The sequence below is a fragment of the Triturus cristatus genome, chromosome 8 (assembly GCF_964204655.1).
Source record: "Triturus cristatus chromosome 8, aTriCri1.1, whole genome shotgun sequence".
Lineage (NCBI taxonomy): Eukaryota > Metazoa > Chordata > Amphibia > Caudata > Salamandridae > Triturus > Triturus cristatus.
This window is the reverse complement of record NC_140591.1, coordinates 1,551,827,989-1,551,848,395: the sequence shown is the minus strand read 5'-3', so window position 1 is coordinate 1,551,848,395 and position 20,407 is coordinate 1,551,827,989. Positions and strand designations below refer to the sequence as shown.

At 46.3% G+C, this 20,407-nt stretch overlaps 1 protein-coding gene across 7 annotated transcripts in view; it reads left to right on the top strand.

The window, feature by feature from the left end:
• The window catches only part of NUP98 (nucleoporin 98 and 96 precursor), a 791,668-nt gene that overhangs the window by 651,274 nt on the left and 119,987 nt on the right, over positions 1–20,407 (top strand). For all 7 annotated transcript variants that reach the window (XM_085623457.1, XM_085623456.1, XM_085623459.1 and 4 more), the window contains one exon: positions 11,990–12,231. In XM_085623457.1, coding sequence (XP_085479583.1) covers positions 11,990–12,231 — 242 coding nt within the window. The remainder of the gene's footprint in view (positions 1–11,989; positions 12,232–20,407) is intronic.

Genomic DNA, 20,407 nt, shown 5'->3' with positions numbered 1-20,407 from the left:
CATGAAGCCGCCTACCAGCGCTCAAGTGAATTGGTTAGAAAAATCTCCCAGATTCAGTCTGGCTTCTGGTGGTATTCACAAGGTGAGGAATCTTTAGTGTTCACCAGAAAGAGCATTGCCAAATGTATGCAAGTTGTTCTTCTGGTCTTTGGCGGAGAGCCAGATCCCCTTTTGAGCTACAGGTGATCCATCTGGTCCTAAAAGCCTTCCTGGCATCCCTCAAGGGAAGGACAGTTCAGGACCTCAAAGTCAACAGACCTTCCATGTAATATTGAAACAAGCAGGATAGAGAGGATTCTGGGTCCTGTGGTAAAAGGCCCTACTCCTATGGTAGTGGCTGGATTAGTAGAACATTTTTCTGGTACACCACCACATGGCAAAGTAAACTGAGCCCATCTATGACAGGATGCCCACACGGTTCTCTAGATGGGAGGAATCACTAGGCAGACCGTTTCAAGAGATAGAGTGGGAATAGGCATTGGAGCATGAACACAGGCTATCTAGGAACACAGCATTAACACAAATAGTTATGAAGAGAAACAGTCGATCAATATGTGGAGGGGCAAACATGCAGCAAGACAAATGGGCTGTTGCATCGCTGTTTAGTGTTTTTGTGTTTGTTGACTTATGGGCCATTTTCGAGGAAGTTAAAAAGAAAGTATACATTTTGATCTTGTATACTAGCCAAAACATGAGCACTTGGAAATTAAATGTAAAGCATGTCAATTTTGAATTCCTTAACACTGAACAATTATTTTTTTTTGTTTTCTTTTTAAAGATGCTTTTTCCAGCAGTATCACAATTTCAGGTTCAGCATATCTGCCAGTTTAGCAGTAACCACCAACACTTTTTTTTTATTTATTTTTTTAACCTATGTGGAAGCAGAGGTAGACAGGCCTAGTCTTCATTCTCCTCTTCCTCCACCTCAATCGTCTAAAACTTGACACATTCTTATGGATACTTATAACCACAGATTTCTCACATTTAGAATATCGTTAAGTGCCAGGTTAGATACGAAAGATGAAAAGCAGCATTGCTTCCGCAAGCAGGTATGTGGTGTTGTGCGGCTCCGTGTTGACTTTGTTCCACCCTATAATTGACACAATACCTGGTCTCCGACCTCACATACTTTTTTCCACATCTTCATATGTGAATCCAGAGCTTGCTCCAGAATAACACACTACAAAGGAACATGGCCCTTCCAAAAATTACAAGGTTTAAACTTTGTCAGGACCGTCGTAAACAAATGTCTGTGACTAATTCATACGAGGTATTCCTCTGATTTTGGGCTTGGGAGGCATAATTCCAAGCCTTGCTAAAATTCTGCCCTGATGAATCCGAATGTGATCCGGAAACGTAAATCAATGTTGTACATCTTAGAACAAATAGCCAAAAAGAGAGTCCCTTCTATTTCAAAAGGAAAGTGCACAACTTGCTAGGACTGTAAAGAAGGAAAAAACGTTTTCTTTCAAATAACCCTCACCCACCCGGGTTTCCCCTTGGTGGCATGCTTCGTCATAGGGTCCATCCCTGCCCTCTACAGACAGGGGCGTGCTGCTACCTACAAATACGCGGGAGCACTTAATAGAAAAATAAGGTTGTCTCTGTACACCTATGTGGTCGTCTTATAAAGATGGAATGGGTTTTGTAAGTGAAAGTTAAAAAAATCAAAATAGTGGGACAAAAACAACTTTTTTTCCTACCCCTAATTGATATGCTAAAATCTGGGAACAAGCTGGAAATGCTAGAGGTGTGATTACTTACTGTTTCCCTGGTTGGTCGACTAGTTTCAAGCCCTACCCCAAGGGCCTAAAAGGAGAAATTATGCTCCCACTCCTGATGTTGCAATTAGGACGGTTAAAGTGATCAACAAAAATAAGAAAACCAATATAAACAGCACCGAATTGGTCTGCTTTAAATCTAAAAAATCCTGCAGAGGTATTAAGAGAAAGAAAAAGGTTAAAAAATGCACAATCCTCGGGTCTACAATGGGTTAAAAATCATAGATGATTCAGTGGTTATAGTGGTGAAAAAAAAGCCAAACCACTGCGTATAAAGTGCGAAGATTCTGTGATAAATGGACTAACAAGACATTACAAACATATAAACATTTATAAGGCATAAATTGCTGGCACATTGTCATGTTACCGTGGTGATTGAGGTTAATTATATACATGATCAGAGACCTTCGCTGGGTCTCATGAGTCCTTCGAGGAGTTGAAGTGCTGGCTGTAGTCCAACCCTGAAGGTATGTTAATAAATTAGAAATTCTCTGAAGTTAGATTACTGTCTAAAAAGACACGACAAATCGCTTACGAGATGTTGGGCAGAGCGTGTCTACTTACTTCGTCAAGGCTACTCCCTTTCGGCAAACCTGACTTGCTCACACGAGGCTCCAATGTTACTGGAGCAGCGTGTGAGTTTGGCATAGAACATAGGTTCACTGCCAAACGTGTGCGTTCATGTGGGCGCCAGCGACTAGACCGCATACTGTGGTACCAGTCCTCACTTCAGAGAACGCTGATTCGTCACCGTAGTAACATGGTTACAGTGACAATGTTGCTGTCTATAGTCCGTGCAAATTGTGCGGACATGTATTAAGAGCAAAAAAAAATAACCGCTCACTACGTGATCATTTTGGTTAACATTATGTGTATTTTGAAGGATGAAAAAATGAAGGGGCTATCAGGGCATTGTGCGGACATGTATTTGGAGCGAAAAATCAACCTCTCACTACATAGTCATGTTGGTTACCATAATGTATAGTAGGCTGAAACGAAGTTGTGGCATTAGGGTCCATGTTATCAAGAAATTAAAGCCTTCTATTAATTATGCTGATAAAAAAAAAGTCGTCTTATTTAAGGTGAGCAGATTGCGAATAGAGAACTGGAAACGGTATGGCTCACTCTGTCATGTGAAAGTCATGGATTGGTATAAGGATGTAAGAGTGGGCCCCCTTATCAGACCGGAGGTAAATAATTTAGTGCACAGATGAAAAACTATGTTCATACAAATTGGCCCCAAGGGATATTTTCATTTCGACCCGTCTCATGTGATTTGAGTCTATAAACCCATCTCTGTTCTTTTTCAAATAGATGGGATTTATTGGTGTTTTATTAAATTACAGTCCACCTCAAATCCTTCAGTGTGTGTTTGCGTTCTATGTAATGAGATGTCATCTTTGTCGTGGCTTGTTTACATCTCAAATTACTCCAGTGTTCATATATGGGTGTTTTAATTTTTCTAGCAGTCATGCCAACATAATGCAGGTTGCATGGGCAGGTGATCATATATATGACGCCCTTAGTCGCAATTGGTAAACCTGCGTTGTTCCCAAGTGGTATTGTCATTAAGTGATCTTTTTACTGGTCTGTGCCATGCGGCACACGCTACCATTACCACATGGGTGATGGCCACTAATGGGTGCTATGAAACCCTGATTTGATCGGTTGTTTCGGAGAGTATGTGGTCGAGAATGGACCAACATATCCTTCAGATTGAGAATCCTTCTATGGGAAAACAAAGAAACAAGTTAGTTATAGATTCCTTACCTTAAAATTACCCCTAGGCGTCAGACAGGATCCGCAAAGTTTTTTTAATTAGCAGTACCTCTGTACGTCGGAAGATGGTGTCGGTCGGCTCTTGGTCCATCGTTGGCCTTGTGGTCGCTGAGATGACGTCACGGCAGGTACTTAGATGCCGCCCTTGCGTGCTGACGTCAGTTCTTTCTTTTTCTGCACCAGTCAGCGCAGGTCCGGGAACTTTTTCTCAACTATTGTCTATTTCTTTTTCGAGTCTTTGACTTCTGGTGCACGAGGGATGCCGGGTTTCAAGCCTGGTGGTTTTTGTCATCGGATGATGTCGGTGACTGATCCGCACCGTGTGTGACTTTTGCCTGGAGCGCGACCACGACCCCAAGTTGTGCTCCGACTGCCGGTCGATGACGCCGAAGGCTTTGTGGGAGCAGTCCCGAAAGCTGCTTGAGCACCGGCAGTCGGCTCCGCGCCGTTCGAGGTCCCGGTCACGAGAGAGGTCGAGGGACTGGTCGCGGAGCCACCATCATTCGGATTCGAAGTCTTCGCACTCTGGGTCGGATAAGTCGAAGCATAAGAAGTTATCGAAGAAGCATCGTTGCTCTCCGACTTCTCGTCGGCCGACCCGACGATTGATGCGGGTGGAGTCTACTCCACGTTTCCCTCCCTTTCCAGGACCCGGAGCGACTCCCGCCCAGCTTCGTACGTTCTACGAGGCGATGCATGCCATCTTTTGGGCGACCCAAACCTGCCGGCGTGCCTTTGGGCCCCGTGGACTCGGTTGGGGGGGGGGGGGGGGTGTACCTAGGCCGCTAGCCCCCCTTGGAAATAGGACCGGATTGGCCTCATTACGCCGGCTCCGCTTCCTCCACCGGCGCCGCTTCCTCCTGCACCTCTACCTAGTTAGACGCTGATTGACCCCCGGCCTCCATCCCGATGTGGACCCGGACCGGCATCGTCCGGTAAATGGTACCACAGTTACCAAGGGCACTGTGACCAGAGAAGGCCTCTAAGGGCTGCAGCACTTATTGTGCCACCCTTAGAGGTCCTGTACCACTGCACTCGCACACTGCCTTTGCAGGCTGCGTGTTTTGTCTATGTCCATTCTTAGACATTATAAGTGCAGTGCTGCCATTAAGAGTATATGGTGCTTGGAGCTTGTCAATACGAACTCCACAGCACCATAGTGGCTACACTGAAAACTGAGAAGTTTAGTATCAAACGTCTCAGCACATTAAACCCACACTGATGCCAGTGTGGGATTTAATGAAAAATGCACACAGATGGCATCTCAGAGATGCCCCCTGAAAACTAACGCCCCTCTAGTGTCCCGACTGAGTGGCTGCTTAGGCTGCCATCAACAGACATGTTTCTGGACCCCTGGGTTGAGAGCCGGCTGCTCTCGGGGGGCCTGAAACAATGCGCCTCCTGGGACGAGGTGCCAAGTCTCCTGCCCCAGGATAGGCAGGGTTCACGAAGGGGAAGCTTCAATGGAATGCCGCCTTTGTGAGCTTCCCCAGACCACTTGCTGCTTTCAGCAACTGGTCCCCACTGGTTCTACCCCCCACTTTGGGCGGGAGAACCGGCCAGAAAAACAAGTGAGGGAGAACGGTGTGCCCATGTAGGAAAGTGGCTCTGTATATACTGTTCCCAAATAGGTACAGTGTGTACAGAGTCCCCAGTCCCCAGAGGGTTGGCAGAGGCTAAAGTTAGATATAACCTTACTCTCTAAAGTGGAAGCTTGGGCGAGCAGTAAGGCAGTATCAGAGGACCGTGTAAAGCATTTGTTGGACACTCAGCCAGCAAATGGTCTCACACAATCAAGAACTGAACTCTAAGCCAATGGTTTTTGTATAAAAATATGTAGTTTTATTTTAGAACCAACAATGGGTATCAAAATGTACTTTCTCGGATGGAGATGCTTTAGATAAATACTTTTCAATAGGCAATATACTTTTGAATATAATAGTTAGTGGTTGCAATAGGCAACACGATTTCAAACACAATAATACATTGAGCTCAATGGGAATTTCAAGTTAAATGCAATTAGTTACTTTAAAGATTACTTTTCTAACTCCAGGACTGGATCCTAGATTCAGTCCTGGGACAGTTCCTCGAAACAGGTGAGTAAATGCGTTTTAGTTACTGTTGTGATTTTTAAGCAATATTTTAAGAGTTAACACAAACTTTTTCTACTAGAATCACCAATGTTATCTATGGGAGGAAATTCACTTAGCAGATAAGTGGGGTTATTGTTGTTTTTTCTAGCTCAGTGTTGGATCCTGGATCCAGCACTAGTGCACCACCTGTAAGCAGTTGAGAAAATGTGTTTAGGTTATACAGGCGATTTTTAACGAATATTTTTAAGTTTGCAAAATCGACACTTAGAAACATTTTCAGCAAAAACCAGGCAATGTTATCGTATGGAAGGAAATTCAAGTTGCAGGTAAAGTATATTCTCGTTACTTTTGTAATCCAGTGCTGGGCTCCTAGGTTCAGCCCTGGGACATCTATCTAAAACATGCAAGTAATTACGTTTTCACAGTTGGTATGTTTTTTAAAGAATATTTGTAGTTTGCAAAAATCGACACTGAAGAAATTTCACAGAAAAAGTTTTCCTATGGAAGAAAATTGAGTTGGCGGTAAGTATGGTTGTAATTACTTTGCAGGGTCAGTGCTAGGCACCAAGATCCAGCACTAGGATCTCTCCTGATAGCAGGTGAGTATTTTCGTTTTCGTTACTCGGTTGATTTTAGGTGAATATTTTAAAGTTTAGAAACTCCACTCTTAGAAGAAATTTCAAGTGAAACCAGTCAATGTTACCCTATGGAAGAAAAGTGAGTTATCTGACGTCATCAGCAGAGGATTGCGGTCGCGTGAGTTATAGTTGCCTGCACTAACTATAACGGGGGAATTTCATTGGTTTTTTACGAGTGAAATGTCCAGCTAACTAGAACATGTGTGAAACCTGTAAGGGCTCCCTTGTATATCATAAACAATACATTGAAAAAAATGGAAAAACAGCAAAGCATGTTTGAAAACTGTTTTAATGCTTAGCACTTAGCAAAATCTCTCAGGTAGGACTGAAAGCATTGACCGCTCACAGGCTGCATTGCAGAAAACATAGCCTAGAAAGGCCGAAAAGTTAACTCATAGCAACATAGAAATAAACTGGCACCGTGCCTTTAAGGCAGCCATGACCCCCAGCTTCCCTTCATGCCACAGGGTGACAGTTAGGTCAGTTGTTCTTTCCGGCTCCTTCAGGCAGGACCATGGTTACACAGCTCCACTTTTTTCTGATTTTACTCTGAAATAATCTTCAATTTTCAGGAAAACTTTGCCTTCGACGTTTTTCATCTTGTCAAGTAAGGTGCTCACTTTTTCTGACTGATTTTGGCATTTTTTTCCACTCAAAATGCCATCTTTTTGACCCCCTGCCTTTCTTGTGGAAAAAAGGCCAGGTCAGACTCTCATGCAGTCTGTATTCTCTGAGCCTCCAGTCCGCAGAGACGACTGGAGGCTCAACGCAGACACTGACCGAAAGTATCGGTCCATTCCTCTGCCGGACTACTCCATGGGGCATGTTTGGCAACAAGCCAACTAATGCTCTAAGAGGGAAAATCCCCCTCTCACATGTAAAGCACCTACACACTTTGGTCCTGAGGAAAGCCAGTTTTAATCATAAAGGCCTGGCTGAAACATGTAGACCACACCTGGATGTAGGAAACCCTAATTAACATTCCTATAACATCCAACAGCCTTTTTTAATGCTAGCAGTGACCCAGTTATTAAAATATAATTTACCCTCGGGTACTGGGATCCCTGCATAGCTTTTAAATAGTCACCTTCACGTCACTACACTGCACACTCTGATACATACCTGCTCCGCTGTATCCAGGCGTTGAAGCACACCCGGGACACCTCGGTGTCACTGGGCGGGCCCGATGATGAAGCATGCCACCAACTAGGTTGGTGGGTGAAGGCTTCATGAACAAACAAAATGGTTTGTACCCTGCCTTACAGTCTTGAGTCTATGTAAATTCACAAATAGGCTAGTCCTTTTTGATCTCGCATATAAACCCTGGGGATACGGACTAGCTACCTAGTCCTCTCTCTCCTTTGATAGTGATATAATGGTGGTTGTCCACCTGTACTGCAAATTATGCATGTGAACAGTCTTTTTTTTATATTTTATAATTGGCTCTTAATTGCATTACCCCTTGATGTCCTTCGCCCTTTGCACAAACACATATTCAGTCAAGCCTCCTTTCCAAAGTGGTCACGGAGTTCCGCATGAGGCAAGTGATTTCTTTGGCAGCCTTTTTTGTATCCCAGGAGGGCTCCATCACTCCATCCACACAAAAAAGCTTCAACAGCAGGTCACAAACGATATATTTTGGGGCAAACAAGCTAGGCAAGACCATCAACTAGGCAAGACCATCAAAGCAGTACCTTTCTAGATGGCTTTCTTAGTCTTGCTATGAACTTCTGGAAACACCTGCCACTGGGGCGGGTGGAGAGTGTATGCGGGGTGGTACATACACTCCTTTGCCAGAGGTTCTTTTCCAGATGATTTGACATGGAGGTACTTGGAACTCATTTAAGTTTTGGATGTTTAAGCAACATCTCAAATTGTCACGGCAGGCCTTTATTCTTTTTGGGTGTAATGAAAACTTGTCTATTCTTCTGCCTCCATTAATCAACCATAGTTGAAAGTGTTTGGTGTGTTTATTTTTTATTGCTAACAATAGCTCCTGCAGTTTCCGTACACTGTCCTTCAGCTTCTCCTTGAGAAGGAAACTGTGAGAAAATGCCCTCTTTCTTGCATGGTATGCTCCCACTTTTTGCTGAATTGCTGATGTTCTTTGACTGAGTGTGCCCTGGGCTCCTGCCAATCAGGTACCCAGGGTCTGTGTTCCTTCCCTAAACCTGCATTGAAGCCTAAACCCAATTGGCATCTCTGGCCACATGTCAGCCCCTGGTAAATGGTACAACAGGTACCAGGGCGCTGTGACCAGGGAAGGCCTCTAAGGGCTGCATCACGCATTGTGCCACCCTCAGAGGCCCTGTACCCTAACACTCACACACTGCCTTTGCAGACTGAGTGCCTTGGTGCAGAACAAAGTGAAGTCCACAAGGCACACATCCCTGTGGGCCTTGCCCACAAACCACCGCCCTGGCATACATCAGCCACCCCTCTAGCTGGGTGCCCTATGCCAGTGGTGAGGATACAGGTGCATGAGCCCTGTACCCCTACAGTGCCCAAGTCCATTCCTGGGCACTGTAAGTGCAGTGTTGCCATTAAGAGTATATGGTGCTGGGAGTTTGTCATTACGAACGCAACACCATAATGGCTACAATGAAGACTGAGAATTTTGGTATCAAACTTCTCAGTATATTAAACCCACACTGATTCCAGTGTGGGATTTAATGGAAGATGCACGACAGAGGGCATCTTAGAGTTGACCCCTGAAATCCGACCAACTACTAATGACCTGACTGAGTGGCTGCGTAGGCTGCCACCACCAGACATGTCTCTGGACCCCTGGGTCGAGAGCCTGCTGCTCTCGGGGGCCTGAAACAATGCACATCCTGCGATGAGGTGCCAAGCCTCCTCCCCCAGAATGGGCAGGGTTATGCTGGGGATATGCTGCCTTTGTGAGCCTCTCCAGACCATTTGCTGCTTTCAGCAACTGGTCCCCACTTGTTCTACTGCCCACTTTATGCGGGAGAACCGGTGGGAAAAACAAGTGAGGAAGGGAGGTGTGCCCACCTCTGCCAGCTCCACCCCTCAGGTGGGGGAGGCGGGGGTAAAGCACAACCTTGAGTCCCTGCCATCTTGAGGATGGGGGGACCCAGCCAACCAGGGACAGGCTCCTGCCCCCCTCCCACAGGAGAGTGGCAAAATAGGGAGTGTACCCACCCCAGGGAAGGGACTGCTCTGTACCTACCTGTAACACCCCTGAATTTAGTATTTAGGGGGCACCCTGAACCTTGCTTCCTCAGATTAGAAACCACCAGAAAGGATAAGAAGGACCGTAGAGCCGTGCAGAGCTAACAAGAGGACGTCGCCCACTGACTTGTCCCCAGCCCTACAGGCCTGTCTCCCCCTCGAACCTGCTCCCGCAAAATACCAGCGTGTCCTGCAGCCAGCAACCTCACAAACCCCGGAGGACCTGCCTGCCTTCACTTCAAGGACTCTACCTCCCGAGAACACGAACATGTTTAAACTGCAGCTTCTGGTGCCAGCCAGGAGCAGCGAATCCAGCACACTCTGCACCCGCCTGGCCTGAGCTCGAGTAAACGAACACCCCGAGGAGGTCCCCCCGGCGATCCTGACCCGAGATTCGGCAACCCCTGACCTGCCTCAAGCATCCAGACGACGCCTGCAGCCTCAAACCACAAGACACCCCCCCCCCCCCACCGCGACCAGAGCGGGTAAGAAAATCCAACGCAAAAAGGCACCCTGCGCATGATGCTCCACGGCCTAGTGTGCCCAAACCAGCGGTGCCTAGCCAACCCACGACATCCCCACTTACTCCTCGAAGTCGCACCCAAAAGGTCTTCATCCCAGAGCCTGCAGCCTTTCTTCAAACCAGAGGATCTCCATAGAAAACCACATGGCACCCGATACCGAAACAGCACTCTGCACCCGGCTGCCCCAGTGCCGCTGAGGGTGCACTTTTGGTGCCTACTTCTTTCCCCCTTTGCCCTGACCTAAACCCTTGGAGCTTTGCTCCCACAGCCATGTGGCCTGCTAGCCAGCAGCCACCAACCGGAGACCCCCTATCCTCCATAGGGTAACATTCGGCCTCAACACTCTGCACCCGGCCACCCTAGTGCTGATGAGGGTTTAACAACACTGCATCACTGACCCTGGGGGACCCTTGAGTCTAACCCCAGAACCTTAACTTCCACAGTTGTTTACTTGCCTGCAAAATGATAACCTGTTTTTCTTCCATAGAATAACGTTGACAATTTTATTTCGAAAAAAACGCCTAAGTGTGGAGTTTTGAAAACTTGAAATAATCTTTAAAAATCGTAACCATAACCTAAACGCATTTTCTCAACTGTTTTCAGTAAATGTCCCTGTGCGGAATCTAGGCATCCAGCACTGAGTTAAAAAAAAAAAAGTATCGTAAAAGTTACTTACTTGCAATTATTGAAAAAGCCCAATTATTTGAATCTACTATACCTGCTAAGTGTTGCAAACTGCTTCCTTAACTGTAAACCAAAACCAGTATAATTTCTACAGCAATTTTGAGCTGTGTTCACACAAGTAATTTATTACTGCAAAGTATTTTTATGCTTAAATGTACCAGGCTTGCTTGGTTCTAGAAATAAAGCCGTATATTTTTTATACAACAATTGGCCTAGAGTTCAGTTCTCGAGTGTTAATTTTTTTGCTGACTGGGTGTGTACATAAAATGCTTAACACTGTCCTCTGATACTGCCTTACTGCTCGACCAAGCTACCACTTTAGAGAGTAAGGTTCTATCTATCTTTAACCTCTGCCTACCTCTGGGGACTCTTGGACTTCATACACGCTGTACCTCACTTTGGTGCAGTATATTTAGAGACCGTTTCTTACAGAAACTGTAATTTTTTTTTGTAATGTTTTTTTTCTTATTTTGGCTCACTCTCTGCATCATAAGACTTTGACCAAGGAATACATTGGGCGAACCAATGTCACTTTCACATTGATCACCCTGGAACCATTTTATCACTGGCTCTATACCGTACTCCGAACAACGCCATCTGGTGTTGGTATCGCCACAGTGCTGTTAAATAAAAATCCTACTCCAGTGTGGCATTTGATATGAAGTTTCATGTAAGGAATCTGCTGGAGTCATTGTTTTCATCAAAGAGCATTGTTAAAGGCAAAATAACTCTTGAGTTCTTGAGAAATGTCCTGGTACGTCACAAGTAGGTGAATACAAGGTAAGTTATTCATCCTTTGTCAATTTATATATGGTTAACTTCAAACATTTATGCAACTCACATTGCATTGTTAATTCAATAAAAGTGATGGCAGTATCAACATTATTACTAGGTTTTATATAATCATTCATGAGTTGAATGCACAGGTCACTTTTCGCAAACAGACCATTAGTGTTGATATGCATATTAAGTGAGCTAAATGCTTGTGTTGGTGTTTGGAGATTAGTGATCTTTAGGTGATTTCAAAACAACATATTAACACTACTTATCAATAGACTAAGAATTCCCGGGAGATTTTTTTCAGATTACTTCAAGAAGTGCCCCGATAAAGCAAATGGTTATATATTGTTGCTGTTGATGATGTTCAGTTTCTTGCCTAAGTCGCCACTTGTGATGTTGAAAACTGGTGCAAACTCTTAATACTAGTGATTTTTTTATAAGGGTGCTGCAAATGTTAATCTCCATCTTAAGTGTTCTCTCTGTATTATTTATATTATGTTTGATCTCTCTTTCAGGATGCGAGAGAGGGCAGTGCGTGAGCTGCTGAACCGTCACTGCGCCCTGTCTCAGACACCAGAGTCCCACGACAAGGAGGACTTCCTGATAAAGAGGCTCTGTGTTCCTGCCTCCTGGATTCATGAAGCTAAAGCTATGCGAGCCAGGAAGGAAGGTGACAAGCACAAGGAAGCTCTGTACCTGTCCAAAGCCGGACATTGGAACCAGTGTCACAAACTGGTCACTAGGTATCTAGCATCAGGTGAGCTGCGTCTTCAAAGCCGAACCCTTGAATTCTTAACATGGCCTCATAGAAATCTAGTGATGTAAAAATAAAAAAATATCCAGACCAAGGCCAAAAATATCATCTTTTTGTTTACAGTAAAGGGTATTCATATCTCATTTCTGTTTTGAAGTGTCCAATGCCTTGACAGCATTGGACACTTTACTCCTCTGATTCTCAGCTTTGGTTGAATGATGTTGATAAGTTCTTACATTGCTGTATCAATGATGATCATTTGCAGGAGAAAAGATCTTACTTTTGTCTCGGGCTTATATTTATTGCACGAAGTAAGGTAAATTATCCATGCCGCTTTTATTCCTGTCCTACTTTTCCATCTCCTTTTCATTCTGCTGTTCAAACAATCTATAAAATATTTATATATTATAATGGTAGATGTTATTCTCTAGGTATGTCTTATTCATAATTACTGCTTAAATGTTATAATGTTCTAAAGCCCTGATACATAAGCACCTTCAAATAGAAATGCTTGCATTTTCTTTTTTTTTTTCTTTTTAACTTAAGGGCATTGCTCTTGCCACTTGATTTCAAATAGAAATGGTCTTTTTCATGTGGACTTAAACATGTTATCCCTCTCTCCTAGTGTGGATGTCTGTAAGAAAAGCTTCTTTGTTTCTGTAACTTCCTATATCCAATATATATGTTTGATGGCATGTGTGGCTACAGATACACGTGCTTAGTATAAGTCTGCCATCTAAAGTTGATCTCGGAAGTATGCAGGTCCCTTTTCTTCGAAGAAGTCTCAAGTCTCGAGGCATGGTGTCTCCTTCTCTTGCTTGTAGTGCTCATGGTCATCAACTCAATTGTTAATTGTTTTTTTCCCCTCCATTGGGTTCAGTCATGTGCTCCTCTCCTTGACAGTCATTAGGATAATTTCTGATAGTCTGTATTGTTTTTGATCAAGATATCAGTATTTCTAGAAATATTACAATAAACGTCGTTCGGAGGAGGAATTTATTTGATTGCGCCCTTCGGAGTGTAAATTCTCTTCTACATTTTTTGACACAAAAACCAAGAGGTGATGGAAGGAGCACTTTTTAAACTTTGTCCTTTGTGTCACGCCAAATTTCCACACACAGATTTACACAAGGTGTAATTCCTGTTTATCTCCTGATCACCAAAAAGAAACATGCGACGCGTGCAGGTTATTCTGATTGCAAAAGACTTTACGTGATCGGAAGGCCAGAAGACTGCCGATATCTTAACGCACCATCGGAGATACTCCGGACAGTTTCGGTTTGGAGGAACCGGAAACAGCAAGTGAGGCTCATTCGACGGCTGCAGATGAGGGTAACTTCTCTCCAGAATAAAGCACCGACTCCGATGCATAGCATGAAGACATCCCTCCAGGGCAACAAACAGTCATTTGACCCGTCTGCCTCTACCCAGACCAGCAACAACACCCCAAAAGTCTGCTGCTTACGGCCATGGTCCGCACCAACCGGTCGATTCCAGAACGTCTCACATCTGGTCCAAAGACACAGCCTAAAGCACAAGTCCTCGATTCTGCAACTAAACTCTAAAGCAGACGCTACAACACCTTCAGAACCCAAACCTACGGATCTGGAAAATCGACCAGACTCGCATCGAATAACATGTGGATGGAACCTATACACCGCACCGAATGTTGCTGAAGATAAATTAAGGTTGCAACCGGAAAAAAAAACAGGTGCACATTCTCCAGATACTGTACATTCTCCAGAGACTGTACAGCCAGCTATGTTCCCTTTAGGGTGCACGCACCTTTCCATTTCAAAGCGCCCAGGTTCTCTCGTGGAGCGCGCACACTGAACATGCACAAAGGGGGTCTTTTTACAGTGCTCATTCAAATGAGCGACGGGAAAGTTTCTCTTGGTTGCAGGATGGCACTCACGCTCCTTAGACATCTTAGTGTGAGTGCACATTTTGTGCAGAAGCCTCCAGCTTGGGACAGCTGCTGGGGTGTTTTATGTAAATAATTTAGATGTAGGAGGCCAGGAATCAGGCCCCGTTCTAGCGGGTGGGCCAGGCCCACCCCACCCAAACAGGAGCCTTGGCCCTGGAAGTGAGGGCTTGAAGGTAGGCGCGCAACGGCATTGGGCTCAAAGGGATGTCTGTGTGTGTGCGCGCCCGGGCTGAGACAGCTTCCCGGGTGCTACACACAGTTTTTGAGATGATCGCAGCCCCACCGGAGTACTTCACAGGTCTTTCAAAGACCATTTACATGTTAACGAGGATTTATTTTTTCACCCCTTCATCTCCACATGGTGAAAGGCGACAAATCCTTACTGTCCTGCTGCATGGATATTTCTTTTTCTATGCAGCGCAGGAGAAAAGAAGTTTGTTTATTCCTATTACCTTTCCTGACCCCTACAGCTGCTTGTCACATCAGGCTGTGACACAAAGTTTGACTAATGGAGTAGGTAAGAGAATGTGTTACTATTCTTTTTTCTTTTAAAAATCTGCACAGGCCCAGCAGGACACATACTTCGTGTGCGCTTCATTTAAACAGTTTTTGTCCTTATCATGGCTGATGCAGGACAACAATAAGACAATACAAAATGCCCAGATAACGCTGGTGATAAATGATCCTGCTGGAGAGCAATCATTTGTCTGTTAGTAGTTTTTAAATGCAGATGAACTGTATGTTCGAGGCATGAGAGCTGCAGATTATACACTGTGCATAGATCGCCATCTGGTGTTGGGCCCGGATGTTTGCAGTTTGTTTTTCTTCTTGGACAATGTTTGGAAGTCACGAGTTCGGTGACTCCTCCTTCGGTCCGTACTGCGCATGGGCTTCGGCTCCATCCTCAGATAGTTTTTTTCCGCCATCGGGCTCGGATGTAATACTCGTCCTTCGAGATTCTCAAAACCATCTTCTTATCTCTCTCTTCGGCACTTCCTGGATTCCAGACATCGGCGGCGGCCTTCGGCCCTATCTCGACTCCGGTCTCGGCCGATGGAAAGGACTCCCCTTAAGAAGTGTCCGAAATGTGGGTCTAAATTTTCCCACACAGATTTACATCAGGTGTGCAACCTCTGCCTCTCTCCCGAACACGAGGCCCGAGACTGTCCCGCCTGCAAGTCTTTTCGATCGAAAAAGACTATTCGGGATCGACGAGCTCGACGCACCATGGCGCACTCATCGATCTCGGCTCCACCGGACATCTTCGGAGAAGACATCGGGGCCTCGGGACAGCAGCACACTGAACAGGAAGACGACATGATCAGCGCTTCCGAGGCCGACTACTCCGACGTGGAGGAGATCACACCGGCGCAGAGGGTCGTCAGTACTCTACCCCCTCCCACTCCCGCGCCCATACCGAAAGAGACTCCGGTTACACCTTCGCCTCCGGGCCTAGGCACAACCAAACGTACCGCTTCCATCACCCCACCTTCGGGCCCGGTGAAGAGGCATCATAAGTCTCCCGGCGGCTCGGGCTCGAGCCAGCCGACTGGCGGCGCCGAAAAATACCCTTCGGCACCGAAGAAATCCACACCCAGCTCTGTTCCGAAGCAATCGGTGTCGAAATCTGGACTCTCGGTGCCGACCAAACATAAATCCCTCGGCACCGACGCTCCCGTGCGGAAGCCGGCCTCGGCACCGAAAAAATCGGAGTCCCCGAAAACGCATGGCACGGATAAACCAAGGAAGTAGTCGGCTCCGAAAACGTCGGCACCGGCAGACGACTCGGTGCCGGAGGAGCTTTTCACTCCAGATCCTCGACAAAAGACTTTAACAAAGAACCCAAATACTGGACATTTGGCTTTGTCCTCAAAGAAAAGACACTTGGACAAGCCAGCTCCTCCTCCACCGCCAAAACGGAAGGACTCTGCCACATCTCCTTTCAGAGTACCCTCCCCACCACCTCCGCCTCCTCCACCTTCTCCACCTCCTCCACCTCCCCCATCTCCGCCCCCACCTTCTCCACCCTTGCCTCATCGCTCTCTGACCCAGTCTCCAGACCCTGATGACCAAGGGGATCCATCCTACGATCCAACAGATGCCCCACAGGACCCTACTCCTCCGGGCACCCCAGACCCATGGGAAGATTATCATAATCCAGATGTCCCTGATATGCCTCAGGATGATCTTTATCCATCCAGGCCATCTACACCAGAGGACTCCCTGGGGTTTCACCACTTATTACAACGGGCGGCACATTATCATGGGGTGGAGTTACACAGTGAGCCAGTTGAGGAAGACTTCCTACTGGACACTTTTGACATTGCAGATAAATCTACTGCCATATTACCCATGCTTAAAGGGGTGACCAAACATGCGGCAGAGGTTTTCAAGGACCCAGTCAGGGCTAGGGTCTTAAACTCCAGAATAGAGAAAAAATATAAGGCAGCCCCCACGGATCCTGCCTATATTAAAGGACCTGCGCCCTTAGACTCATTAGTGGTATCCACAGCTAGGAAGCGATCCAATTATCAGTCATCGGGTGAGGCTCCACCACCCGATAAAGAGCCCAAGCTCTTAGATGCGTCAGGCAAACGCACCGCATAGCCAATACGCAAGCGCTGCTGGCACGGTACGACAGAGCGCACTACGATGAGCTGGAGGCTATCATGCAACATCTCCCAGAAAGATATAAAAATAAGGCTCATGACCTGATACAGGAGGGAAAGCTCATTACCAACACCTCTATTAAATGTGCACTTGACGCAGCAGACACAGCTTCCAGGGCTAAAAACACCAGCGTTCTGCTTCGCCGCCACGCCTGGCTTAGAATCTCAGGCTTTAAGCCGGAGGTCCAAGCTTCTATATTGAACCACCCTTTTGACCAACAACACTTATTTGGCCCAAAAGTAGACGAAGCCCTGGAGAAGATGAAGAAGGATACAGATACGGCGAAATCTATGGGAGCATTACAGTCCCACACTCCTAGGCGCTCCTTTCGTCGTTCCTCCTTTCGAGGCACTGGAAGGGGTTACTCTGCCGATAACGCCTCTACGTCCTACTATTCCCCTCCTCAGACTGGGCTATCAAAGAGGTGGATATAGAGAGAACAATAATAAAGGCAGGGGAAAAACCAACACCGCCCGTTCTGCCACACCGCCCACACAATGACTTTCCCCCGCTCCCCCCAGACCATTCCACTCCGGTCGGGGGCAGACTACAAGACTTTTTTCAAACCTGGGAGACCATAACATCAGACAATGGGGTGACCCAAATTTTTCGATCAGGGTACTGTCTCGAACTAACATCTACCCCCCCCCCCCCCCCCCCCCCCCGAATATTCCACCCAGGCACCGTACAATGTCACAGGAACATACCATCCTGCTCAAACAAGAGGTGATCTCCCTCCTGCAAAAACAAGCTATAGAGCAGGTCCCCATCAATCAACAAAATTTAGGGGTCTACTCTCTGTACTTTCTGATACCAAAGAAGGGCGGGACTCTACGGCCCATTCTAGACATCCGACCCCTAAATGCATGCATACATACATTCAGACCATTTTCACATGGTAACTCCAACAAGTCCTCCCACTCCTCTGCCAGGATGACTTTCTCACTACCCTGGACTTGAAAGACGCATACTTTCATATTCCAATACACCCTTCTCACAGAAAGTACCTCAGATTTGTAGTGGACGGCCAACATTATCAGTTCAAGGTTCTCCCCTTCGGGGTCACTACCGCACCAAGAGTGTTTACCAAATGCCTAGCAGTAGTGGCGGCACACCTCAGAAGACAACACATTCACGTCTTCCCTTACTTGGACGACTGGCTAATAAAAGCCGCGTCCTACAACCAATGTGTGCATCATACACACACTACCATCCAACTACTTCACCAGCTAGGTTTCACGGTGAACCACCAAAAGTCCCAGCTGATACCGTCTCACACAAAGCAATACCTAGGTGCCACTATAGACACCTCAAAAGCTATAGCCTATCCCAATTCAGCCAGAATCGCAAGCATACAAGCCTTGCGCAAAAGATTCATTCCTCAGCACTCTCTCCCAGCGAGAGTGTTTATGAAGCTAATAGGGATGATGGCATCTTGCATCTTCATAGTGCCTCATGCAAGACTCCACATGCGTCCACTCCAAGAGTGCCTAGCACGCCAGTGGAACCAGGCCCAGGGGCGGCTGAGGGATCTGGTGTTGGTGGACGGTCGCACCTATCGCTCTCTTCAGTGGTGGTACACCACAAATCTTTCCAAAGGGCGACTGTTCCTGGACCCGGTTCCTCGGGTAATTCTCACAACGGATGCATCGCTCTCTGGCTGGGGAGCGCCCCTACTACACCTTACAGTGCAAGGGATATGGACGCCACAACAAAAGTTACTCCACATCAACCATCTGGAGTTATTGGCAATCTTTCTAACCCTGAAATCGTTTAAAAAACAAATCTCAGCCAAGGCAGTCCTCATTCGCACAGACAATATGACTGCAATGTACTACATTCAAAAACAGGGGGGGGGACACTCTCCACAGCTCTCTCGGTTAGCACAGAGCATATGGAGATGGGCAATCCCACAAAAAATCATTCTCCTGGCACAACACGTCCCAGGGATACAAAACACCGTGGCAGATCTGCTCAGCAGACAAACTCAGCAAATGCACGAATGGGAACTGCATCCACAAGTTCTTCACCCATTCTTTCACAAGTGGGGGCATCCTCAGATAGACCTCTACGCCACCCACGAAAACAAAAAATGCCCAAGCTTCGCCGCCAGATACCCACACCCATTGTCCAAAGGCAATGCGATATGAATGAACTGGTCAGGCAGATTTGCATACGCCTTTCCACCTCTCCTGCTAATTCCATTAGTGGTAAGGAAGCTACAACAGCACTCCCTCACACTCATTCCGGTAGCTCCAACATGGGCCAGGCAGCCGTGGTACACCTCACTACTACAGCTCTCAGTGGTACCACATCAGAAACTACACCTGTCCCCGTGCCTCCTAACCCAGAACCATGGAGAAATCAGGCACCCGGACCCAGCACAGCTCAACCTTGCGATCTGGCTCCTGAAATCTTAGAATTTGTATACCTTAACCTTCCCCCTGATTGCATGAACATTATCAGGGAAGCCAGACGTCCTACCACTCGAGCATGCTATGCCGCTAAGTGGAAGAGATTTGTTGTTTACTGCCGTAACAATACAATCAACCCCCTAGATGTATCCATACAGCACATCATATGCTACCTGCTCCATCTACAAAGGTGTAACCTAGCATACTCATCCATCCGCTTACACCACGCAGCAATTGCTGCTTACCTACAAAACAGACAGCATTTATCACTGTTCAGAGTGGCTGCTATTAAAGCTTTCATGGAAGGCCTTAAACGAGTAATTCCGCCCAGGGCACCACCCTCACCTGTGTGGAATCTAAACGTAGTTCTTACAAGGCTGATGGGTCCACCTTTCGAACCAATGCATAAATGTGAGCTGCAGTTCCTTACTTGGAAAACAGCTTTTCTCGTAGCTATCACTTCCCTTAGACGGGTTAATGAAATACAAGCGTTCACTATACAGGAACCCTTTCTACAGATACATCACAGCAAGGTGATACTTCGCACAAATCCAAAATTTCTGCCCAAGGTCATTTCCCCCTTCCATCTCAATCAATCGGTGGAATTACCGTTTTTTTTCTCGCAACCTCAATCTGTTGCGGAAAGGGCTCTACATACACTTGATGTTAAAAGGGCTTTACTTTATTACATACAAAGAACACAATCTTTCAGAAAGACTAAACAATTGTTTGTCTCCTCTCCACCGCATAAAGGCAACCCCATCTCTAAATCAGGGATAGCTAGGTGGATTGTAAAGTGCATACAAATTTGATATCACAAAGCAAAAAGAAAATTATCTGTTCCACCTAAAGCCCACTCTACAAGAAAGATGGGGGCTTCTATGGTTTTTCTAGGGAATATACCCTTGGATGACATCTGCAAAGCAGCCACATGGTCAACACCGCACACCTTACACAAAACATTACTGTGTAGACGTGCACTCCAAACAACAAGCTAGTGTGGGCCAGGCTGTACTAAAGACACTGTTTCAAACCACTGCAACGGATACCGGTGGTCGCCGCAACTGCAAACATCCAGGCCCAACACCAGATGGCGATCTATGCACAGTGTATATATCTGCAGCTCTACATGCCAAGAACAGATGCATACTGGTAAGTAGCATATTCC